Consider the following 25,086-nt stretch of genomic DNA (forward strand, 5'->3'; position numbering starts at 1 on the left):
AAACATCCTTTGATGCATTTGAGAAGGTTTACCTAACAAACTGAAATGCTTATAAGGAATATGGACCACAATATGCAAATACTGAATAATGCTCAAATTATTTTATAGATTCTATATTTTAATATTTAGGCTCAAATTGGGATCAAAACTCAAAAATAAAATAGGTATTGGTTATAAGAAGTACAAGTGTCCCATGGACTCCCCTTTTGCAATTCAGCAGATATGGTATTTTAATAAAATGTGCTTAAGATGCATCATCAAACTAGTCACATTAAATATACTCTAGTTGTGAAAACGCAGTGTACTATAGATAAAACCTCATTTTTAAAAATGGTTGCATACTGAGTTCTTTTATTGGTATGACAATTTATTTCTATTTTGATTGGTATTTAGACTGATTCTAAATTTTTGATAAACAATGTTATTGTGAATGTCATATACATATGTACGAAGGCAACATGTTTATTAACCTATTTTCATTTTATTTGGAAGGCAGAGAAACAGATCTAGATAGACTAACATATTAAGAAAGATTTTCCATCTGCTGTTTCATTCACAAATACCCAGCACAGCCAGGACTGGGCAAGGCTCCCCAAGGGTCTGAATTTCCACCCAAGTCTCCTAAGTGGGTATGGACACCCAAGTACTGGAGCCACCATCTACTGCCTCCCATGAGATACACTCTTAGGAAGGTAGATAGGGGCCAGCGCCACAGCTCAATGGGCTAATCCTCTATCTGCAGTGCCGGCACACTGGGTTCTAGTCCTAGTCGGGGTGCTGGATTCTGTCCTGGTTGTCCCTCTTCCAGGCCAGCTCTCTGCTGTGGCCCGGGAGTGCAGCAGAGGATGGCCCAAATGCTTGGGCCCTGCACCCCATAGGAGACCAGCAGAAGCACCTGGCTCCTGCCTTCGGATCAGCATGGTGCGCCGGCCGCAGCGGCCATTGGAGGGTGAACCAACAGCAAAGGAAGACCTTTCTCTCTGTCTCTCTCTCTCACTGTCCACTCTGTCAAAAAAATAAATAAAAATAAAAATAAAAAAAATAAAGCAAGGTAGATAGGAAGCAGAGAAGTATGGACTCAGACCATGCACTCTCATATAGGAAGAGTGCATGTCACTGGCCCTGCAACATATTTGTATAAATATCTTTATCATATGTGTTTTACATCCTTAACACTAATTGTCCTATTACATCTTAGATAATAGATGATGACAATACATCACAAATGTCATAAACTTATGGGTGTAGTAGTGTACAATAGACCATACTATGCTATCTTGTCAGGTCTAATCCCTGAGTGAAGTTGCTACAAGGACAAAGAACGGTTTATTTCAAATTTTGACATGTGCTCTTAAGTTACCCTTCAAAGAGTCTTATAATTGTATTTACCAACAGTAGATAATAACTTTTCCCTCACATTTGCCAACTATTAACTTTTAAACAAATACTTAGCAGTACGGTTTACAAATATTATTTGTTTCTTGATATATTTCTAATTCCAAAGCATGGAATAAAATCCTTAGTAAAAATATGTTAATCATAGATAATAACCCAATTATAAGTGGTATAGCACAATAAATATCCCATCATCCAATGTTAACTATTGCTATAGACTTACAAATAATATTCTTCATTCTTCTTAGTGGCAGATTGCTGGTTGTCAAGGTCCCCACTCTTTCTCTGCTGATTCAGTCCACAACCATCACTGTCATCAGGAGGAGCAGCACTTTCATGCAAGTTTCTTAACACTTCCATTTCCTTACTTTGGCAACGCTGCTCTTTTTCTTCAAACTTTAATGAAAGTTTCATATTAAAATCGCTGTTAGTACATAAATATAAGCATTTTTGTGTTCATTTATTATTCATTTTATGTAGCACATTTATTGCTACATAAATGTTTTACATACAGTTTTCTACTACAGTGACAGAAAAAAATTTTGAACATCCTGCTACTGGTTGGGAAAAGTTTATCAATAATACCTTGGATATGACACATGTTACAATTCTGCAATAAAACAACAATGGAAACTGGAGAAAGAGAAACAATTCACCTGCGATAATTAGCTCTTACAATACACCACAGGCAACAGACAGTGTGCTAGAATCCTACAATGGTCTTAAAATGCTAATGTAAATTTCTGATATTATTGATATATTTTTGACAGGCAGAGTGGACAGTGAGAGAGAGAGAGAGAGAGAGAGAGACAGAGAGAAAGGTCTTCCTTTTGCCGTTGGTTCACCCTCCAATGGCCGCCATGGCTGGTGCACCGTGCTGATCCGAAGGCAGGAGCCAGGTGCTTCTTCTGGTCTCCCATGGTGTTCATGTTCATGTAGGGTTATGATAAATAATCCTACACTTCTTGAAGATATATTTACATATAAGAGAGAGAGAGGGAAAAAGAGAGAGAGAGAGAGAGCGCGCACTTTCATCTGTTGGTTCCTTCCCCAGATGGCTGCAATGGCAAACACTGTGCAAGGCTGAAGTCAAGTGTCAGGAACTGCATCCAGGTCTCCCAGATCAGTAGTAGGGGGCCAAACGCTTGGGTCATCCTCCACTGTCTTTCTCACGCCATTATCAGGGAGTCAGATTGAAAGTAAGAAGCCAGATTATGAACTGTCACCAAGTGGGATGCTGGCATCAAAGGTGGCAGCTTCACCCACTATGTAATGTCAGTTCCCTTTTAAAATATTTATTTATTTATTTGAAAGTAACAGAGAAAGACAACCCTATAACTTAACTACATTGTAATAAACTTTTATCCTGGAAACATCAATTTTTTTTATTTTTTTTTTAACTTTTATTTAATGAATATAAATTTCCAAAGTACAGCTTATGGATTACAATGGCTTCCCCCCCATAATGTCCCTCCCACCCGCAAACCTCCCCTTTCCCACTCCCTCTCCCCTTCCATTCATATCAAGATTCATTTTCGATTCTCTTTATATACAGAAGATCAGTTTAGCATACATTAAGTAAAGATTTCAATAGTTTGCTCCCACACAGAAGCATAAAGTGAAAAATAATAGACGATTTCTTAAATGATGATGAAATCAGATCAGACCTATTGTCATGTTTAATCCCAGTGAGAGTCAAGTTGGGAATTGATAATTTCTTCTTCTTTTTTTTTTTTTTTTACAGAAGATCAGTTTAGTATACATTAAGTAAAGATTTCAACAGTTTGCACCGCCATAGAAACATAAAGTGAAATATACTGTTTGAGTACTCGTTATAGCATTAAGTCTCAATGTACAGCACATTAAGGACAGAGATCCTACATGAGGAGTAAGTGCACAGTGACTCCTGTTGTTGACTTTACAAATTGACACTCCTGTTTATGGCATCAGTAATCTCCCTATGCTCCAGTCATGAGCTGCCAAGGCTATGGAAGCCCCTTGAATTCTCCGACTCTTATCTTGTTTAGACAAGGTCATAGTCAAAGCGGAGGTTCTCTCCTCCCTTCAGAGAAAGGTACCTCCTTCTTTGAAGACCTGTTCTCTCCACTGGGATCTCACTCACAGAGATCTTTTATTTAGTGTTTTTTTTTTTTTTTTTTTTTTTTTTTTGCCAGAGTGTCTTGGCTTTCCATGCCTGAAATACTCTCATGGGCTTTTCAGCCAGATCGGAATGCCTTTAGGGCTGGGAAACATCAATTTTTAAAAAATCTAGAAAGACCAACGTTTAGAATTCAAGAAATTTACTTACAACATTATTGGATAAAAAGATTAGCTATTACGCAAAATGAGCCCATTTTTTCTATTTTATGAAGGAAAGCTTATGAGCATAGTGCCAAGTGTATCCAGTGAAAAACACAGTGGTCTCTAAGAAAACAGTGCAAGCAGTGGCATATGAATATGCCATACATCGTAAGCAACAACTTCTGTTTAAATGCTTCACACAGAAATGAAGAACCAAGCCAGAGTCTGATATAACTAGAGAAAGAACACAATTAAAGGGACCAAAAATCCACTAGGTTAACAAAGGACTGATTGGGTAGGAATCATCCTGAGGGGAGGATCTAAAATTCTTTTTAACTGGGTTTGCTCTTCAAACTAACAAAAATTTTAAGACTGCTGATATTGGCACAAGGAATTAATTGTCCAAGATAATCATGTTTAACGTATTTTTTATCCAAGAACTGTTGAGGAGGAAGATGTATTTCATGGAAGTTCAAAGTGATCACTGCACCTAAGACACTCGCCATGAATTCTAGTCAATGAAATGTATTTGTGCTGCATGTTATATTCTTTAGTTTCAGCATTACATCTCATGGAAATTTTGGTGCATTCTGCTTCATTTCTGAATTTAAACATTTTGACAATTCTCCAAAATATCAAAGATGGTACTTCCTCATTTTATGCTTTTATTTCTATCCACATTTCACTATCTAATATGTTTATTAACCTGTATGGAAGCAATAAGAGAAACACGTGAAATATGTCACTTTCTGTCATTGTCACCTGGATTTTATATTAACCATCCAGATTTACAGGATTTGACGATGCAGGTCTCTAGTAACAGCAAGGAGGCTTCCCCTCTGTGCTCTAAGCTATTTTTTCTCTCATAGCTTTTATAATTATTTTTTCCATAGACAATAACTTTTAAAGTATTCACAGATCATTAAAACTTTAATAGTATAACATTCTTAACCATTGGGTTCACAAAGGTGTAAAACAAAGCTTTAGAAAACTATGTTGCCAGGCCAGTGCTGTGTCCTTGGGCCCCTGCACCCACGTAGGAGGCCCGGAAGAAGCTCCTGGCTCCTAGCTTCGGATCAGCGCAGCTCCAGCCATTGTGGCCATCTGGGGAGTGAATTGGAGGATGGAAGACCTCTCTCTTTGTCTTTACCTCTCTCTGTTAACTCTGTCTTTCAAATAAATAAAGTAAATCTTAATTTAAAAAAAAAAACTGTTTCCAGCAATATTTTTCCCTTTAGGTCCTGGGATATTTGATATTCAGAAAAGAGATACATGCTCACTAAAATATATCCGTCCAAGTTTGCCACACCTCAAAAGAAGAGGGAATGTCATGAATTGTAAGTGAGAGATTCTGAAAAATAAGCTTCCCTCATTTTACAGTCACTAAGCATATAATTTCATAGATGGAAGGCATGAAGTAATTAAGTGTTCTGGCCCCATTATCTACTGATAATGGGAATAAAACTTCAAAAGGTTAAATGATTCAGACAAAGTACACAGGGTGGCTTTTCCTAGCATTTTATGGTACTAACAGAAAACACACATTCTATAACACTGAATCAGATACATTACCAGAGAAAATAACCAAATTAATCACAGAAATGAGCAGTGTGACTTTGTCAAAATACTCCAATGCCTTCATGGTGAGGAGCGTGAAGAGAGGCTTGATCTACCCTTACCTATAAGAGGATGTCTGTAGATTTTTACATACCTATAAAACTGTAAGTACTCCAGAATGTAGCATCCTAATTTAGAGACAAACATTGAACCTCTGGTGATGGTTTATGATACTTATAAAAGTCTAATTCACCAGAAATATTTGTGTAAGCATAAAAGTTACATGAAAGTGTATGTAAGTGTTTGAAAAATCTTTAAAGTAGTCATGTTGGAACACAAAGTTCCATATACTTTAACTGAATCAGATAAAGTTGTACAATAGACAAGGCACAATAAACAGACTCACTATGCTTGTAATATGTTTCACAACACTCAAGGCCAGGAACATGCTAATATTCACTCTCAAACAATGGTTCCTTCCCATGGTATGCTCACTGGATCCCACATATTCATATTTTAATATGTAATCAATACAATTCACACAAGATGATCCAAGTAGTTGGTTTCCTGAACCCGCATAGGGGACTCAGATGAAGTTTCTGGCTCTAGCGCAGTCCTGGCCAAGGTGGCCAATTGTGGAGTCAAACAGTTGATTAGAGCTCACTCTTGCTCCCACTCTCTCTCTTCCTCTCTCTCTCCCTCCCTCCCTTCTCCCCTACCTCCCTCCTCCCTCTTCCAAAACTCTGCTTTTAATAAATAAGTGAATCTTTAAAAAATAAATAACTGTAATTTATTGTTAAGCCAATCAAAATGGCTAGGGCTTCTTAAAATTTTTAAAAAGATCTTTATACTTATTCTGGTTCAGAAAGTCATAGAGTATTCAGTTAAATTATTCACCCAGGTTAAAGGTCACTTGGAAGAATTAAATAATAAAAACTATGAAGATTTTTTAATTGTAATTTAGAGAGCAACATCATTGTGTACACAAGCTTTTTCTAGGTAGAAAATCACAATGGATCAGGTAATTGACACAGGCAAATAGGAGAGTATCAGCAAGGGAACCTCTCTGTATTTTGCAAGTTAAACTTTTTCACCAAGGCCAGGAACTACTTGTGATGAGACTACCTCATTCTTTTTAAAATCGACTTTAATGTATTGGAAAGTCAGAGAGAGGGAGAGAGGGAGAGGGGGAGAGAAAGAGACAAACTCTGCTGGTTCTCTACAACTACCCACAATAAGCATGACTAGGCCAGGCCAAGGCCAGAAGCTGGGAACCTAAAGGTGCATCTCTCACAGGAGCGTGACAGAAACAAGTACTTGAGCCATCACCTGCTTCCCAGGGTATGCATTACTGGAAGACAGAACTGGAGCAGCACTTGGACATAAACCCTGGGACTGTGATATGGAATGTTAGCATCCCAAGTGGTGTCTTAGTGACTATGACAAATGTCCATCTTATCCTACCTCTTTCTTAAATCTACACATATTTTGCTGCAGTATTTCATTTTGATGTTTTGTCCCTATGTGAGGGAGAAGAACAAATAATTTCTTTTTTTAAATTTTTTTGACAGGTAGAGTTATAGACAGGGAGAGGGAGAGACAGAGAGAAAAGTCTTCCTTCGATTGGTTCACTCCCCAAATGGCCGCCTCAGCCGGTGTTGCGCTGATCCGAAGCCAGGAGCCAGGTGCTTCCTCCTGGTCTCCCATGCGGGCAGAGGGCCCTAGGACTTGGGCCATCCTCCACTGCCTTCCCGGGCTACAGCAGAGAGCTGGACTGAAAGAGGAGCAGCCGGGACTAGAACCCAGGGCCCATATGGGATTCTGGCGCCACAGGCGGAGGATTAGCCAGGTGAGCCATGGTGCCGGCCTGTGTAATAGGTTTTTAAAAATGTTATTTAACACCCTATCTAGAATTGTTTGCCTCTTTCAAGAAAATGATTAGCTCTATTATACAGCAGCTTCTAAGATTTTGTCTAATAAGCAGTTAACATGTTTTTAATTAAGCATTAAATTATGATTTTTGATTCATATATACACACCTACATATATTATATACATATATATATATGTGGTATGGACAGTCATTTTGATTGGTATATGCTATGCTACACACACAAATATGAAATCAGAAGTTTACATTTTTACATACTTGCTTATTTTTACTTCCATCAAGCCATTCTTGTTCTTCCTTGGGTGTTGTTTTAATGTCATTATCTGTTGAAGAAGAATTGACATTTTTTTAACTCAAGTTCTGTGCTTTTACATTGATTAGTATTGCAGTGAGGAAGGAAATGCCTCTTGAGATGTTTTGGTATTGGTTTTAACTTGATTCTGCCTGTAACTACAAAACACTAGACTTTATTATTTGAATCACATGCTTCAATTGTTTAGTTTGGGTAAGCCACAAGTCCAAAATGCTTTCTGGGCCACTGAGGTGAGGCACATATCCAGGGTCTAATCCAATTAGTGATATTTTGTTTAATATTTTTTGGCATTTACACGGGTAACTCTGGTGTCCCTTACAGATCTATGTTTCCATTTAAATATGTTAATTATCAGTGAGAGGAAAGCTATAATCTTAAAAAAATACCAAGTAACTTATTTTATCAATTGAAAGCTTAAGCTTAATCTTTCATTGAATATTTAATTCTTTAAGAAATACCTCTGACTTCCAAATTATCAGCAAACAACTTGAGGAGACAGCAGATATCTTCCTGTGTACTAAATATAATCATGTAACCCACTCAGAAGTTTATGCTAAATACCAGCCCACACAAAATTATCTATACTCTTGTCTCTATTGTTTATATGTGAACTCAAGCTCAAGAATAAAAATGATTTTCTGAATTATATCCTGTTGACTTTAGGTGGCATAAGAGGAGTAATCCTAAGTGAACCCTGGAACAAAATGATGTTTGAAAGTCACACTATGAAATTATGCAGACACACAGAAGTACTCCAGGGTTAAATTCTGTGCTCCGATTTCCTCAGCTATTACTTTTATCTGTCCATGAGATTCCATGGATGTTGATGGATTTTTGGTCATAAAACAGTTATGTATCATCAATTGTCAAATTTGTATATCTTTGACAACTCATTACTGAGAATCAAAGGATAATCAAACTAGTAGGCAGCTGGGGGCAGAAGCACAGTCTGAAAAACTTAAAAGTTATTTGTTCAACCATAAGAATGAAAATAATACAAATAAGATTAACATATACAAATACATTAATTAAAAATTAGTTTAGCTCCAATAGAGAAGCAAAGTACACAGAATCTCAGAATGCTCTAACTGGTATTTATCTGAAATATTTTTATCATTTTTATAAAAGATAAACTATCATATTTAAATACTTTAAGACAAGTCTAGAACAAAATCAGAAAAACTGAAAAATTGTTATAGAATGCTATTATTTAATAAATATAAATTTTAAAATACAACTTTTGGATTATAGTGGTTCTTCCCCCCATAACTTCCCTCCCACTTGCAACCATCCCATTTCCTACTCCCTCTCCCATCCTATTCTTTATTAAGATTTATTTTTAATTATCTTTATATAGAGAAGATCAACTCTATACTGAGTAAAGATTTCAACAGTTTGCACCCACACAGACACACAAAGTATAAAGTACTGTTTGAAGACTAGTTTTACCGTTAATTCTCATAGTACAACACAGTAAGGACAGACGTCCTACAGGGGAGCAAGTACACAGTGACTGCTGTTCTTGATTTAACAATTGACACTCTTATTTATGATGTCAGTGATCACCTGAGGCTCTTGTCATGAGCCACCAAGGCTATGGAAGCCTCTAGAGTCCACAAACTCTGACATTATTTAGATAAGGCCATAGTCAAAGTGGAAGTTCTTTCCCACCCTCAGAGAAAGGTATCTCCTTCTTCGATGGGTTGTTCTTTCCACTGGGATCTCACTCATGGAGATCTTTCATTTTTTGCCAGTGCCTTGGCTTTCAGTGCCTGAAATACTCTCATGGACTTTTTAGCCAGATCCAAATACCTTAAGGGCTGATTCTGAGGCCAGAGTGCTGTTTAGGGCATCTGCATTCTATGAATCTGCTGTGTATCCTGCTTCCCATGTGAGGGCATCTGCCATTCTATGAATCTGCTGTGTATCCCGCTTCCCATGTTGGAGTGTTCTCTCCTTTTTAATTCTATCAATTATTATTAGCAGACACTGATATTATTTATGTGATCCCTTTGACACTTAATCCTATCTTTATGATCAAATATGAACTTAAACTGATCACTTTAATTAGTAATATGGCATTGGTAGTGTGAACTTAATGGGATTTGGAGTCCCATGGCAAGTTTTTAGCTTTACCCTTTAGGAGTAAGTCTGAGGGATCGTGTGCCAAACTGTACATCTCCTCCCTATATTATTCCCACTCTTATTTTTAACAGAAGTCAATTTTCAATTGCATTTAAACACCTAAGAATAATTGTGTGTTAAGTAAAGAGTTCAACCAATGTTATTAAGTAGAAAAAGAAAATATTAAAAAGAATAAAATAGTAAGCTGTTCCTCAACAGTCAGTACAAAGTCTGATCAAGTCATTGCTTCTTGTGTCAGTTTCACTTCTACAGGTTTCCTTTTAAGTGCTCAGTTAGTTGTCACAGATCATGGAGAACATATGATATTTGTCCCTTTGGGACTGGCTTATTTCACTCAGCATAATATTTTCCAGATTCCTCCATTTTGCTGCAAATGACCAGATTTCATTTTTTACCACTGTCTATTATTCCATAGAGTACATATTTCATAATTTATTTATCCAGTCTTCTGTTCATGGGCATTTAGGTTGATTCCATGTCTTCGTTATTGTGAATGAGCTACAATTAACTTTGAGGTACAGATAGCTCCTTTATTTGCCAATTTAATTTCTCTTGGGTAAATTCTGAGGAATGGGATGGCTGGGTCGTGTGGTAGGGTTATATTCAGAAGAAATAAAACTTTAAAGGTGATTCCAATACAGGGACTGCATTAACATTTGGGTAAGACTACAAAGGGTTTCAAGTAGTAATTCTTTTTTTTTTTTTTTTTTTTTTGACAGGCAGAGTGGACAGTGAGAGAGAGAGACAGAGAGAAAGGTCTTCCTTTGCCGTTGGTTCACCCTCCAATGGCCACCGCGGCCGGCGCGCTGCGGCCGGCGCACCGCGCTGATCCGATGGCAGGAGCCAGGAGCCAGGTGCTTTTCCTGGTCTCCCATAGGGTGCAGGGCCCAAGCACCTGGGCCATCCTCCACTGCACTCCCTGGCCACAGCAGAGGGCTGGCCTGGAAGAGGGGCAACCGGGACAGAATCCGGCGCCCCGACCGGGACTAGAACCCGGTGTGCCGGCGCCGCTAGGCGGAGGATTAGCCTAGTAAGCCGCGGCGCCGGCCCTCAAGTAGTAATTCTAAATTCTGATCCAAGTTGGTATGTTCAGGTGCCAAAAAATCAACTCAAATAATTTTAGGTGTTAATTGCAATTTTCAATCCATTCTCTTCAAAGTGCAGAATCAACTTTTTCAGAGAGATATGCCATAAATACTATTAGTTGTAACAGTTAATGGGTCATGGATATTGGAATGTAGGACTCTGCATGCTGGTACTTAATTTTCCCAGTTTTCATATCTAATAAACTAAGTATGAACAGAGCAGTCCACTAAGTAAAGGATCTCCAGATACTCACAAGGATTTTAATGGTAAAAGGAACCCTAAGATGAGAATGTTTAAGAATTCTAATTTACAATTATTTGGGGGCACTAAATCAGTTCTTAAAGAAAATTTAAAGTATATATTTTTATTCTATATTGACACATCATTGTGGCATAGAATATGTTGTTTCCATATGTGTATTGTATTATACAATGTATAATGATCTGATTAGATCATTATTAGCATACCAGTCACCTCAAATATTTACTCTTTGGGAAAATTCAAAATCTTATTAACTATTTTGAGATTGCAGTTCCTCTTCTGTGCTTTAAAAACTGAGATTAAGTATGATTAAGTAATGTCTGTGTTCTCACACACACACACATATGAGAGTATGCTAATCAGAACATCACTAGGATGGAACAATTAAAACAAATGAAATGTTAGGAATAATATTCCAATTTAGGCAAAGATCAGAATGCTATGACATTTTAAACCAATAAAATTTCAATATCTTAATTAACTCATGTCAATCCTAATAAAAGATAGGAATTTTAAACTAGGCACTTCAGGGTATCAAAAAATGAAAGGTATTTTTTAGCATCTCAGTTAAAGGTTACAGTCTCTAGATGAGAAATATATTTTTTCAGACATGAATCTGAAAAATGATATCTGCATTATTTGTGTCAAAACCTTTTATCAAATCTGCAGACAAAAATAATTTTTAGAATGAAGATTGAAGGCATTTCAAATACTACATTTCTTTCCAGAGTAACATTTGTACTGCAAAATTACCTTGTCTGCATGTTTGTACTTCATTCATTCCCACTGATGTTGTCCAAAAAGGATGTATTGCTTCCAGACGAGGCTGAAGGAGTTTTGAAACAAGGTAGTTAACAATGCGTATTTCATATAATATGTATTTAATAATTAGAGAAAAATGTAAAATACAATATTACCAGCCATTGAGAATATTCAAGACAAAAATGTAAACGTTATTACCGTCAATTCAGTGGATCCCTTAGCAAACTCTAAAAAGCAAAAGAGATATACAGTCAATTATATGTAAATATGACAAGGCCGACAATATATTGGTGCAGGTTTAGTATTGTGCTAAGTCCACATGTGTGGCTATGGAAATGATTACTGTAGGTTTGGGGGAACTGGTTTATCTTTGGGGTGCTAGGAAAACAACATGCAAGATAGAAGTATATATAAAAAATACAAACCAGAGTTCTTTCAAAAATAAGTTCCTAGTATTATACAGCATAGTTGAGCAACTATATCACAGTAACCTATCTTATAATGAAATAAAAGGAGTACCAAGCTTTAATAACATCATGTGAAAGAAAGGAACATGCCAATACCCTGATCTCATCAAGATATGTTGTATACATAAAATGAAATGTCATACTGAATTCTATAAACATATACAATAATTTTTAATAAAAATAAAGATAAAAAATCAAATAAGATTCAACAATAGACCTATGGGTTTAATAAAACACGCCACTAAGATTTCAAAACGTATGACAATGTCTCAAAAAGTATGACTGTTAATTAAGCAAAAAGGTACCCATATGCCAAAGTGAGCATGCTGAGTACTGGGGACAAATGTGATCTTTAATCAAAGGAACAAATCATGACCATGAGAGTCTAAATGAGAAAGCTGATGGTCGAATGTGACAGCATACCTTTACTGTACACATCAGAATCATTTATTCCATTGTGCTACAATTGCTACAATTGTTTTTCGGTGTCTCCTGTATTTTGGAAGCGTACAGTTGTGATGAAAGATGAATATATAATTCATTTCTTAGCAGAGAAAGTGGTCTGACCTCACCAATTGGTTTATATACTTGGCTTTAGATAATAACACATAGTCCCAGTTTTCTATATTATGGGGACTACTGGTTTGTGTACATTTCTTTCCTCCTCTAGTTTAGCTTTGAAAGATTTTACTTATTTATCTGAAAGATGGAAGAAGATAGGTGAGAGAGACAGAGAAATATCTTCCATCTACTCTTCAAATGCCCACAAAAGCCATGGCAACATCAAATGGGGGGGTCGGCACTGTGGTATAGCAGGTAAATCAGCTGCCTGCTGTGCCGGCATCCCATATAGGCACCAGTTTGAGCCTGGCTTCTCCCCTTCCAATCCAACTGTCTGCTGTGGCTTGGGAAAGCAGTAGAAGATGGCCCAAGTCCTTGGGCCCCTGCACCCACTTGGGAGACCCAGAAGAAGCTCCTGGTTCCTGACTTCAGATCAGCTCAGCTCTGGCCTTTGTGACCATTTGGGGAGTAAACCAGCAGATGGAAATCTTTCTCTCTCTCTCTCTCTCTCTCTCTCTCTCTGCATCTCCTTCTCTGTGTAACTCTTTCAAATAAATAAATAAATTTTTAAAAAATCAAGTGGAAGCTAGGAGACTGGATTGCCTTCCAGCTCTCACACAAGTGTTGCAGAATCTCAAGTACTTGGGTCCATCATCCACTGCTTCCCAGGCAGTATTTCAGGAGGATGAACCTTAAGTGTGGCACCCGAATACGGAATACAGGCATCCCAACAGGTGGCTTAACCTACAGTCCCACAGTGCCTAGCCCTAGTTAGGTGTCTTAAAGATTTTTATCCCCTGATTCAAGGAGGTACATAGAACATATCTAAGTAATTGCATATAATATGCTTTTGATACAGAAACCTAGTCATCAAAAAGAATAAATTCATTAAGCTGCCACAGAACTATTAATATCACTTTTATGCTAAATCAATGCAATATTTACTGAAAAATTCTGGTATTGAAGGAATGAAGTCTATGATATCTTGTTTCCAAAACACATTTATTCTAGCATAGTATGCTAACTTTAATTTTGTGAAACTACTTTATAAAAAATTTAGGTATAAGATAAGCCAATGATTCAATATTCAAATTTTTCTCATTTAAATAGCATCCATGCAATTTATATCACTAGTGCTTGAGAATTAAATGAAGTTCAAATGAGTGGCTGCAATACCAGCACACCATCCTGTTTTTGGTAATCTCTGGAGCAGCAATAACCTAATGTGTTTAAATGTGAACATACAGAAGGCATCTGAAGTGAATATTCTCAGGTTTCTTCATTAGTAACTCTAAATTTACCAGGTTCACTTTATTCTCTCTTCTTCCCTCTTCAGAATCATCCCTCCTTATCAAAAGTAATCTCTGGATCTGTGCTCTGGATTCTTCACCTTACCATTAATTTTAGGGATTATTCACACCACTTATTTTTCCCATTTATCGCTACAATTTACAGTTCTAACTTCTATTTCAACCTCCCTTCAACTTTCCATCCAACTCTCCTTCCCTTCCCCAGAGCCTCTCTTACTTTCCTCCTTCTTCACTTCCTTCTTCCCTCTCATTCCTGTTTCCAATTTCTCCCTCTCCTCTCCTCCCCCTTCCCTCTCCTCTCTTCCCCTCCCCTCCCCTCTCCTTCCCTCTCCTCCCCCCTTCCCTCTCCTCTCCTTCTCTCCTCTGCCCTGCTCTCCTCTCCTCTCCTCTTCTTTACTTATCTCCACTCACTTCCCTCCCTCCCTCCCTCTCTCCTTCCTTCCTTCTTTCCTTGCTTTCTTGCTTTCCTCCTCCCCTGTCATCCTCTGGATAGGAACATGCTGAGAAATAAAAGCAAAAAATACTCTCCCTCTATCCTTTTAGTTCTTGAATACTTCTCCCAAGGTCCTTCTTTCAAATATCTCTGGAGGCAAACATGTAACCTTAAAGCTCATCAGGGATCGTGATAAAAATGCAGAATCCCACATTTAAGGAAATAGAATGTGCATTCTGAATAAGGTCCCCAGAGATTCTTAAGTTTAAGAAGTTCTAGTCTTTACAAAGCTTCCTTATATATTCCTTTTCCTTAACTCCACTTTCTGGAATGTAGCCTTAAGTTCATCCCTGCCACATCCCCCAAATTTAAATGGCATAAGATGTCATGGTTTAATGGGCTTTTTCTCAGGCAGTTAATTTTATTTCACCCTTTTTCCCATTCTAATTTCATTTAAAAAGACTAAAATTACAAAGTAATGAAATGACAAGTCAACCAGAAGAACAATAGAACATTCAGAAATATATGGAGATGGGCAAAGGACATGAATGGACAATTCTCAAAAGAAGAAATACAAATAGTCAATATACACACATATACACACACACACACAAATATATATATATAGTACTCAATATTACTAGCCATTAGGAAAACGCAATGAGAAAATTACCATGAGATATCACCTCAGCCCTCAGAATGGCTGTTAACTCTCCCCCATTCTGAATCCTCATTCCCAGACTTTATTATCATTGTAGGTTATCCTGAAATGGAGCTAACACTTCAGCTCCTCTGGGACACTCACAATTTAATGCATTGCTAACTAGTGGCGCAATACACAGCTTACCACTCTCATTTATCTTTTCCTTACTATGCATTTAATACACAACTTTCTTTAGCTATTGGTATACATCAATATTCATGTCTTAGATAAACATCTGTCAACTGGCTTTAAAAACTACAGTTCTTACCTTCCAGTGGTTCATTCATATCTTTTCCTTTTGCATCGGCTGCCATTGATTGATTAATGGATTCCTTCCAAGAATTTGTAGAAATAGTCTATTAAAGTTAATGCCAATAATGAGCTGCATACATTTCCCAACAATGTTCTAAAAGAATCTTAATTTTCCACTTTCTAAAGATTTCCACTTTATAAAGGCAAAAATAAGACCAGCATGTTTTATACAAATTCTCAAGATCAGGCCTAACTTTGGGTTTCATGTTACTGATTCTATAAATGCAGCATGGAGGTTCAGAGGAGCAATAACTTACGATACTAAAAACACATATTTTAGCTACAAACTAACTCAAAAAGTCAACTCTGCATTGTATTCCCCAATAAAATAAAGAAGACAAACTAGAAAAACACATTGAAAAATTGTAGTGTTATAATACAGAGTTAAACACATAAACAATTTCTATGTTTTGTCTTAAAATAACATTCTAAACATAAGAAACTTCAAAGTATGTCATACTGAGTATACACAGAACATCTCAGAAGCTGTACATTTATATATACAGTGGTTTAGAAATGCTAAGTTTTCTTTTCATTTACTTATTTGAGAGGTCAAGAAATACAGAGAAAGAAAAATATAACACGGAGAGAAAAAGAGAGAAAGAGACAGACAGGCTAGGGAATATATCAGTTCACTGGTTCTGTCTCCAAATGCCACCATTTGTCAGCCATGGGCCACACCAAAGCTGAGAGCCAAGAACTCAGTCCCAGTCTCTGATGTGGATGGCATGAACACAATTACATTAGCTTAGACCCGTTGCTTACAGGGATGCACATTAGTTGGAAGCTGGATTTGGAATTAAGACATTAACCCAGGTACTAAGATATAGGCTGCCAGAATCCAAACTGAGCTCTTAAATGCTAGGCAGAATTCCTGTCCTAAATATTATCTAATACAATGTTTAAACATGTGAAGATGGTTTGAATGAAACAGAAGGAGAGTAGGTAAAATTTTCCTTTATGTTATGCTTCATAACAGTATGCAAAAACCTGTATTAGTATGCAACTCATTGAAAGAAAGAAATACTGTGAAGATTGTACTGTAAGCTTTAATAAGAATAAGTGTATTTTTCTGCTTCAGCTTCTAACATGTGTCTGACACTCATTTGCATCATTTATTTTCTACACACAATAACATATCAAAAAAAGATTGAGGGTGATGGTTAGTCCACTACCTGCATCTTGCTAATTTCTGGAAGTGAAGAATAAAATAATAAACAGAGGTGATCCACTAATCTTTCTGTTCATAATGTCCTCCTTCTAGACATTCAAAGCGAATGTACATTCTCATTCTTATGCTGGGCAGCATCAAATCAGTAGCCATATTTTTTCCCTCTGCCTACAGAATTCCACCATACAACCCATTCCAACACAAAGCACAGACACCCTCAATATCTCTATTCAACAGTCTCTCATTACTTTTTATGAAGCATTTAGAGGTAATTTTTAGTGCTTGTTACCTTGATTTTCTGTTCCAACCATAAGAGAAGTAGCCCAAACCTGTAAAGTCAGTGCCTAACTGCCCTACCACATAGTTGGAACTCACCAACAAAATTTATTTAAGGTGTCAATTAAAATATTACCAGAAAGGCTTCTCAAGTATAAAATTACCTTATTCCTATAGAAAATTTCCAAAAGAAATCATCCCTGAATTAGAAAAAGTTCCAAGGTAGTTAGTATTCATATATTTGGTCACTGGTAGAGTGGAAACATTCTTTATTTCTTAGAAAAGAGTATTCTTAACAAATTCCTTGTGATATCTAAACCTTTCTTTTTCACTGCATGGTACTGGATTTATGAAAGAAACCTTGAGTTTGCACAGCTGTAAAGTACTTAGCACATAGTTGAATTACTCATGGGATGGGGAAATGTGAGGAACTAATTCCTTATAGGTATGCACTAAAGAGAGAAAGGGGAAACAGCCTCTTTGCAAGTGGTTGATCAAATGGTGAAGAAGCTAAGTCTAAAGGATTATGTCTGATGTGAGATTGCCTGCGCTTAAGTCTAGGCTCCTGCTCAGAATTCTAGCTTCCTACAAATGTGGGCAGAGTGAGGCAGTTTGTGGTGACTCAAGTACTTAAGTTCTAGCCATCCACATGGGAGACTGAAACTGAGTTTCCAGTTCCCGTATCTCAGCTTCAATGAGGTCATGTTCCTGGAGTTGCAGGCACACATAGGGATTGACCTATAGGACCCAAGAGAGTTCTGCGTGTCTGAACTGCATGTGAGTAGATATCTATCTGTGTATCTCTGTGTCTGCCTTTTGTGTCAATATCTTCAACAAGGTACAAAAAGCCTTAAGGAAAAGATATGAACTATAATAGGTGTTTAGCTTCTAAACTGTGCCAGACTAGGGGGAGCAATTTGACAGTGGGGTAAGCTGTTCCTGGGGACACTGGCATCCCATAGAGTAGTGCCTAACCTACTATATTCGTACTCCAGATTCTAGATCATGTGCATGCTGCGAGGCAGGTATGGCTTATATACATGAGTCCCTGCCAACCCTGCGGAGGGTCAACCAAATACCAAACTCCTAGATAGAACCTGCCCAGTCCTGAATGTGTCAAGTATTTGTGGAGTAAATCATTGCACTGAAGATCTCTCTGTTGGTTTGCCACTCAAATAAGTGAAAATAAGTAACATTAAAACATGCCAGGCACTTATTTTCAAATTTTCTTTATTAAACTGATCACATAACAATGGCTACAATTATGGTTGCCCCACTTTAAAGTTTTGCTAATACCCAACTATAACAACCAAATGATAAAAAATGAGACCCACTACTTTTCTGCCCAGAATATTCTAATCCTAGACTTTCACACACATGATTCCATCTCATCCGTTCGTTGGCAGCATCATAGCTACATTCAGAAAGGTTTTCTCTGACTAAGGAATTCCAAATTCAAAGGTTGAGCATACACACAAACAGCAGATTCTACCCCATGCTCAGTTAAGCATATACACAAACAGCAGATTCTACCCCATGCTGTTAGAGGTAGACATGGGAAAATAGAACAAGAACTAGTATAAACCACTATTTCTGCCACTCAAGTCAATATAGTTGAAGAAAAGGCAGAAAAGAGAATCCTCAATTCAGTCTTGGAAGGTCAGGAAATATTGCTTAATTTCTGGCCGAGAGTCAGATTGGGTACAAAATAAGGACAGAAAGCCATCCGAGGTGTGAGGTAGATAGCTCATCTGACTTCTTCACCACTGGGACAAGAGTTTAGCTCCTAATTCTTTTTTCCTAGGTCCTAAAGGCAAGAGAGTTGGTTGAAGCGAATGTCAAGATAGCCTCAAACCTCTCCTTTACGTAGCTTCAGATAAGTAAGGGGAAGCTTGTATTACATAGGCATTAGGTATCCCACTCTTTCCCAGATAAGAAATATCGTAAAGAGTATATGAACAAACAACAAATCTAGTTGCGAAATGGACACAGCACCTCAACAGACCTGTTTCAAAATAAGAGATATGTCGCTCCCCTTCTTCGTGGAGGAACGACACAGGACCCTGCGCTGGACCCTGCGCTGTTCTTTTGTCTGCTCAGCCCTCCCCGGGTTTGCTGCTGGTTCTTCCCGGGTTGGCTGCCGTCCCTTCCACCTCCGTGGAAGGGCGGTTCCCCCTGGCCACTTTCCCCACTTCCGCAGGGGAGCGGCACACCACCGGCTGGCTCTCTCGGGGGCTGCACAGGTGTTCCTTCAGATAGATGTTCCCCTTAGATGTTCCTGGTGCATGTTGTCTCTCTCTTCCTTTATAGTCCTCTTCCACCAATCCCAACTCTGCTACCCACACGCCGAGTATGCTGCTCTCCTGCAATCAGGAGCAGGATCAGCTCCTGCAGGTCATCACCCAAGCTAGCGAGAGGCAGCTGCGCAGAAGTTGCTACTCTCTTCTCAGCGCCATATTGCGGGAAAGCAGATGCATAGAATAAGTCTTAATTCCAGTAACTTAGTCTAGTCCGAGTTGCTCCCAGTTGCTCCCCACAGATCCCCCTTTCTTTTTATTTTTGGCGTTGATACGCGCCTGTCTTCGGTGCCCCGTGGCACACACTCTGCTCTGCTTGCTTGAGTTGCCCACAGGTGCTTACAAGCCCTACCAATCAGGCAAACCGAGTCCGGGTCCGCTCTTCGCCATGTTGTGAGGAGGTTTTTAGGCGCTGATGCGTGCCTGTGTTCGGTGCCCTGCAGCACATGCTCTGCTCTGCTAGAACTGCCTGCAGGTGCTTACAAGCCCTAGCAATCAGGCAAACAGAATCCAAGCCCTCTCATTGCCGTCTTGTGGGGAGACTTATTGGTGTTGATAACGTGCCTGTCTTCAGTGACCTGTGGTGCATAATCTGCTAGCCGCCCGCAGGTGCTCACCACCTCCCTAATCAGGCAGACCGAATCCAAGCTCTCTCATTGCCGTGCGTGTTGTGGGGAGGCCTTATTTTTCTCTATTTCTCTATCTCCGGGCATTCCTATTTCTCCTATTTTACTTCTATCTACCAGGATTCCTATTTCTCTCATTTTACATCTAAACTTCTGTTTCTCTTATCCCTGCGGCATCCCGGCGCCTGCCCCGAGGCTGCTTCTCGGTGGCTTCCCGGCTCTGAGCCGCTTCAGCCCGCGCTTCTCTCATCTGCGCGGCTTCCCGGCTTTGTGCGCGCACTCCGCAGTCTCCGCGCCCGTTCACGTCCGCACCACGGCCTCGCGCTAGCCCCGGGTTCCCTATTTACTTGTGCCCCGCGCACGCTCTCTGCGTGTGGCGGCTTCCACGAGTCACACAGCACAGCTCACGTTTCCGCCACCGGTATTCAGTCCAAGTTCCCCGGGCTAACCTGGCGAATTCAACCCAGCTCACGTCTGCGCCCTTCGGCTTGGCTTCCCGTCCTTTGCTCCCTGGGCTAATCTGACGGATTCCAACCTGCCAGCCCACGTCTCTGCCTCTGGTTCCAGATTTTCGCCTTTTGCTCCCTGGGCTGACTTGAAGAATCCCAAGATAGCTTATGTCTCCGCTTCAGCCTGCACTCGCGGCTTCATCCTCCCTATCATATTTTTCTCTTCCCGGTATGTTTCCCTAACTTTTCTTCCAACAACAATATTCCCCTCTCATTTCTCCTGGCCTCTCTCCACAGTCCGTATCCGAGTCTGTTTGTTCTAGCTTTCACTTTCGCTTTCGACCTTAGAGATTTCTCCCAGCTTCCCCCCGTAGTCCGTATCTGAGTCTATGCCTAGGCTTTTGATAGCTTCTTCCGGCACCTTTTCCGTCCAGCTTTTCCCTAGGCTCTTTGCTAGTCTCTCTCTCCGGTATTTTCCCACTTCTTCCCGTTTCTTCCCTCCTAGGTTTCCTATCCGAGTCACGGCACCATTATGTCGCTCCCCCTCTTCGTGGAAGAATGACACAGGACCCTGCGCTGTTCTTTTGTCTGCTCAGCCCTCCCCGGGTTTGCTGCTGGTTCTTCCCGGGTTGGCTGCCATCCCTTTCACCTCCGTGGAAGGGCGGTTCCCCCTGGCCACTTTCCCCACTTCCGCAGGGGAGTGGCACACCACCGGCCGGCTCTCTCGGGGGCTGCACAGGTGTTCCTTCAGATAGATGTTCCCCTTAGATGTTCCTGGTGCATGTTGTCTCTCTCTTCCTTTATAGTCCTCTTCCACCAATCCCAACTCTGCTACCCACACGCCGAGTATGCTGCTCTCCTGCAATCAGGAGCAGGATCAGCTCCTGCAGGTCATCACCCAAGCTAGCAAGAGGCAGCTGCGCAGAAGTTGCTACTCTCTTCTCAGCGCCATATTGCGGGAAAGCAGATGCATAGAATAAGTCTTATTTCCAGTAACTTAGTCTAGTCCGAGTTGCTCCCAGTTGCTCCCCACAGAGATAGAAATGGCAATAAATATAAAAGTATGTTCAACATCACCAACCACCAGGGAAATGCATATCAATGCCTTCAAGAGATATCACACCACCCCTTCTCAAGATAGCTAAAATGTTTATCTGCCTGTCTTATGAAAGTAGCTGTCTCTCAAGTCAATTTATACCTTCAAGCAAACACCAATTTTGTTTTAACATGACTGAAATCAGGTATTTCCAAATCACAAGAAGACACAGTACCTTCGAATTCTTTTGTGATTTGCTGTCTTCAGGATCTCTTTGGGAGGTAGACTCCTTATCTACAAATGCAGTAACAGATCAACTAGTGAGAACATTTCTTCACATGGAAACATTTTACATAAAGGTGTGTCTCTCTCCACTCATGAATATTGCAATGAAATGAATATTTCAATGAAATAAAAGGAATAGTAAGGATGAATTTCAGAGGGTTGAAGCTGTTTCAGGAAGAAGTTGGTTATATTAAAAAAAAGCCAAAGAAAACCCTCAACATACATGGATACCCAATTCAGAGCTACTCATTCTGTTCATTGTATTTTAATATTAAGTTTCAAAGGATAGGCACTCACTACCCATGTTACCATTGTCCAATCCACGATCATAGTTGAACGCATATTTATTCACTGGCTGGTGTGGAGCAACTTGAGTGATGGCGATATCTTTTATGCCCTTCTTACTCGCTACGGTTGACATTCCTTCCTGCAGGAAGATAAAATACAAATTCAACAAATACACCCAAGTTCTCAACCCCTCAGCCACTCATTCAGTGAGACAGGATTTACTATGTGTGTCATGTCACAGGCACAGTCCTTGCAAAGGTTGAGCATACACACAAACAATAGATTCTACCCCATGCTCAGTTAAGCATATAAACACAGAGCAGATTCTACCCCATGTTCAGTTAGAGGTAGACATGGGAAAAGAGAACAGGAAAGTTTAAACCACTATTTCTGCCACTCAAGTCAATATACTTGAAGAAAAGGCAGAAAACAGAATCCTCAATTCAGTCTTGGAAGGTCAGGAAATATTGCTTAATTTCTGGCTGAGAGTCAGACTGGGTACAAAATAAGGACAGAAAGCCATCCGAGGTGTGAGGCAGATAGCTCATCTGATTTCTTCACCACTGGGACAAGGGTTTAGCTCCTAATTCTTTTTTCCTAGGTCCTAAAGGCAAGAGAGTTGGCTGAAGCGAATGTCAAGATAGCCTCAAACCTCTCCTTTATGTAGCTTCAGATAAGTAAGGGGAAGCTTGTATTACATAGGTACTAGGTATCCCACTCTTTCCCAGATAAGAAATATTGTTAAGAATATATGAACAAACAACAAATCTAGTTCCGAAATGGACACAGCACCTCAACAGACCTGTCTAAAAAGAAGCCTCTCAGCTTAAAAAACACATATATCCTAAAGGAAGTCACTGTGTGCTTAGTGATCTCTTTGCTTTAACTTGTATGCATACTTTAGAATTTCTTGTTTTTTTTTTTTTTTTTTTTTTTTTTTTTTTTACATTGGCTACCACAGATGCTCATTACACCTACGTGGGCATTAAATACTGGCATATTTTATGAATGTGGTATATGGCATGCAAAAAGGCTCTATCATCTTTGCAACGTACTGTAGCTAAAAGTGACATTGCAACATACTAATATGTGCTATAACTTAAATATGGTCCGTGATACCACTATACTGCTTAAACCTTAGAGCTCTGAACATGGCTACCTCACTCTCTTTTTGTCACAGTAAGAAAAAAACATTTTAACTTATGTTAGTATTTACATATTTACCAAAATGATAGTCCAGATTCATCCAATTCTAATTATCTCTATTTATGAAAACACCACCAAAGTGGTTGTCCTCCCACAGATTTACTATTTCGCATTTTTTACTTGCTCTAAATGTTACTACTTGCGTATCTCAGCTGCTATTCTGAAGATGTTAAGAATGCATTGAAACACAGGTATTAGGTTTTCAACTTGCAAGTTGTGGAAATAACACATCAATTTTGGTATCTAAAAATCTCATCAGCATGACAAGACATCTATAGATATATTGGAATCAGATGTCTGGTGTTACATTCTTTTTTAGTTGTTGTTGTTGATAAATATAATTTGCAGAGCAAATTTACTTCTTTATATTACCATGGTCCTATTTATGTGTTTTGAATTATGCTACAATTGTCACACTAAATAAGTCATGTAGAACTGTAGAAGACTACTAAAGTAGCAGGGCAATAGTTATAACATAATGCATTACTAATTGATGAAAACAAGGGAATCAGAGAGTGTATGCACACAGATGAAAAAGAAGAGCCACCCCCAGTACTCAGTAGGCCCCTGCCCCAGTGGCTCAGATGCTGAGCAGGACAGCAGCATGCAATATGAAAAATTCCAGGGTTCCATTACCGACCCCTGTGCAGGAACCCAGCTTACTGCAAACATGCAATCAGGGAGGGAGTCAATGATGTCTCAAGCTCTTGGGTCCCAGACACCCATGAGGGACACCTGGGTTGAGTTTCTAACTCCTGACATCTTCATTTGGCCTGGCTCTGTTCATGGCGTCACAAACATTTGGCAGGTGATCTCTCGGTGTCTGCCTCACTTGTGTCTTTACTATCTCTCTTGATAAAGTGGTGGCAGAAAAAACAAGCACTCTTTTCTATATTTTCTATATTTTACCATCGATTAATATAACACTCACATATAAAAGTCACAAGAAAACAAGGGACAGTACCTCAGACTTTAAGGAGTATTTTAAAGGCTCATCATCTGGTCTGAAGCCAGGCATATCTATAAAACATAGGCAGAGATGTACTAATGAGAACATTTGTCAACTGTTGCTTTTTTTAAAAGATATTTTAATTTATTTGAAAGTCAGAGTTATACCGAGAGAGACAGAGAGAGAGAGGTCTTCCATCCACTGGTTCACTCCCTGTTGGCTGCAACAGCAAGAGCTATGCCAATCTGCAACCAGGAGCCAGCAGCTTCTTATGGGTCTCCAATGTGGGCATGTGGGCATGTGGGCGCAGGGGCCCAAGGTCTTGCATCATCTTCTACTTTCCCAGGCCATAGCAGATATCTGGATGGGAAGTAGAGCAGCTGGCACTTGAACCAGTGCCCATATGAGATGCCAGCACTGCAGGCGGGGGCTTTACCCACTACACCATATCGCCAGCCCCAACTGTTGCTTTTAAAAATTTACACATTCAGCTGAGTTCATCAATAATATACTAAAATTTAAGTAACAGCAATAAAGAATTTCAGCTAGAGGGCCAAAGCTGTGGCATAGCAGGTAAAGCCACGGCGATTCAGCAATGGCATACCATATGGCTACGGGTGCAAGTTCCAGTGGCCCCACTTCTGATCCAGCTCTCTGCTAATGTACCTGCGTAAGCAATACAAGATAGCCTGAGTCTTTGGCCCCTTGCACGTACATGGGAGACCCAGAAGACGCTTCTGGATCCTGGCTTTGGCCTGACCCAGTCCTGCCCATTGTGGCCATTTGGGGAGTGAACGAGCAGATGCAAGATCTCTCTCTCTCTCTCTCTCTCTGTCTCTCTTGCACACACTCTCTCTCTTTCTTTCTCTCTCTCTCTCTCACACACACACTCTGCCTCTATGCCTCTGACTCCACCTCTCCCTCTCTGTAACTCTTTCTGATAAAAACATAAATTAAAAAAAAAAAGAATTTCTGCTTGTTCAATCAGCACTTTAAACCAGGTTGA

At 39.4% G+C, this 25,086-nt stretch overlaps 1 protein-coding gene across 3 annotated transcripts in view; it reads right to left on the reverse strand.

Annotated features, from left to right (window-relative positions):
• Positions 1-25,086, reverse strand: part of LOC103352179 (uncharacterized) — a 110,377-nt gene that overhangs the window by 73,744 nt on the left and 11,547 nt on the right. For 2 of the 3 annotated variants that reach the window (XM_070055921.2, XM_089311795.1), the window contains exons 13-20: positions 24,096-24,151; positions 21,935-22,064; positions 21,588-21,646; positions 15,454-15,541; positions 11,910-11,938; positions 11,703-11,775; positions 7,403-7,467; positions 1,619-1,791 (exon numbers count right to left, since the gene is read on the reverse strand). In XM_070055921.2, coding sequence (XP_069912022.2) covers positions 1,619-1,791; positions 7,403-7,467; positions 11,703-11,775; positions 11,910-11,938; positions 15,454-15,541; positions 21,588-21,646; positions 21,935-22,064; positions 24,096-24,151 — 673 coding nt within the window. The remainder of the gene's footprint in view (positions 1-1,618; positions 1,792-7,402; positions 7,468-11,702; positions 11,776-11,909; positions 11,939-15,453; positions 15,542-21,587; positions 21,647-21,934; positions 22,065-24,095; positions 24,152-25,086) is intronic. The other variant, XM_089311793.1, reaches the window with a different exon arrangement.

The sequence above is a fragment of the Oryctolagus cuniculus genome, chromosome 13 (genome assembly GCF_051225735.1).
Source record: "Oryctolagus cuniculus isolate XC-2025 breed Fujian yellow rabbit chromosome 13, ASM5122573v1, whole genome shotgun sequence".
Classification (NCBI taxonomy): domain Eukaryota; kingdom Metazoa; phylum Chordata; class Mammalia; order Lagomorpha; family Leporidae; genus Oryctolagus; species Oryctolagus cuniculus.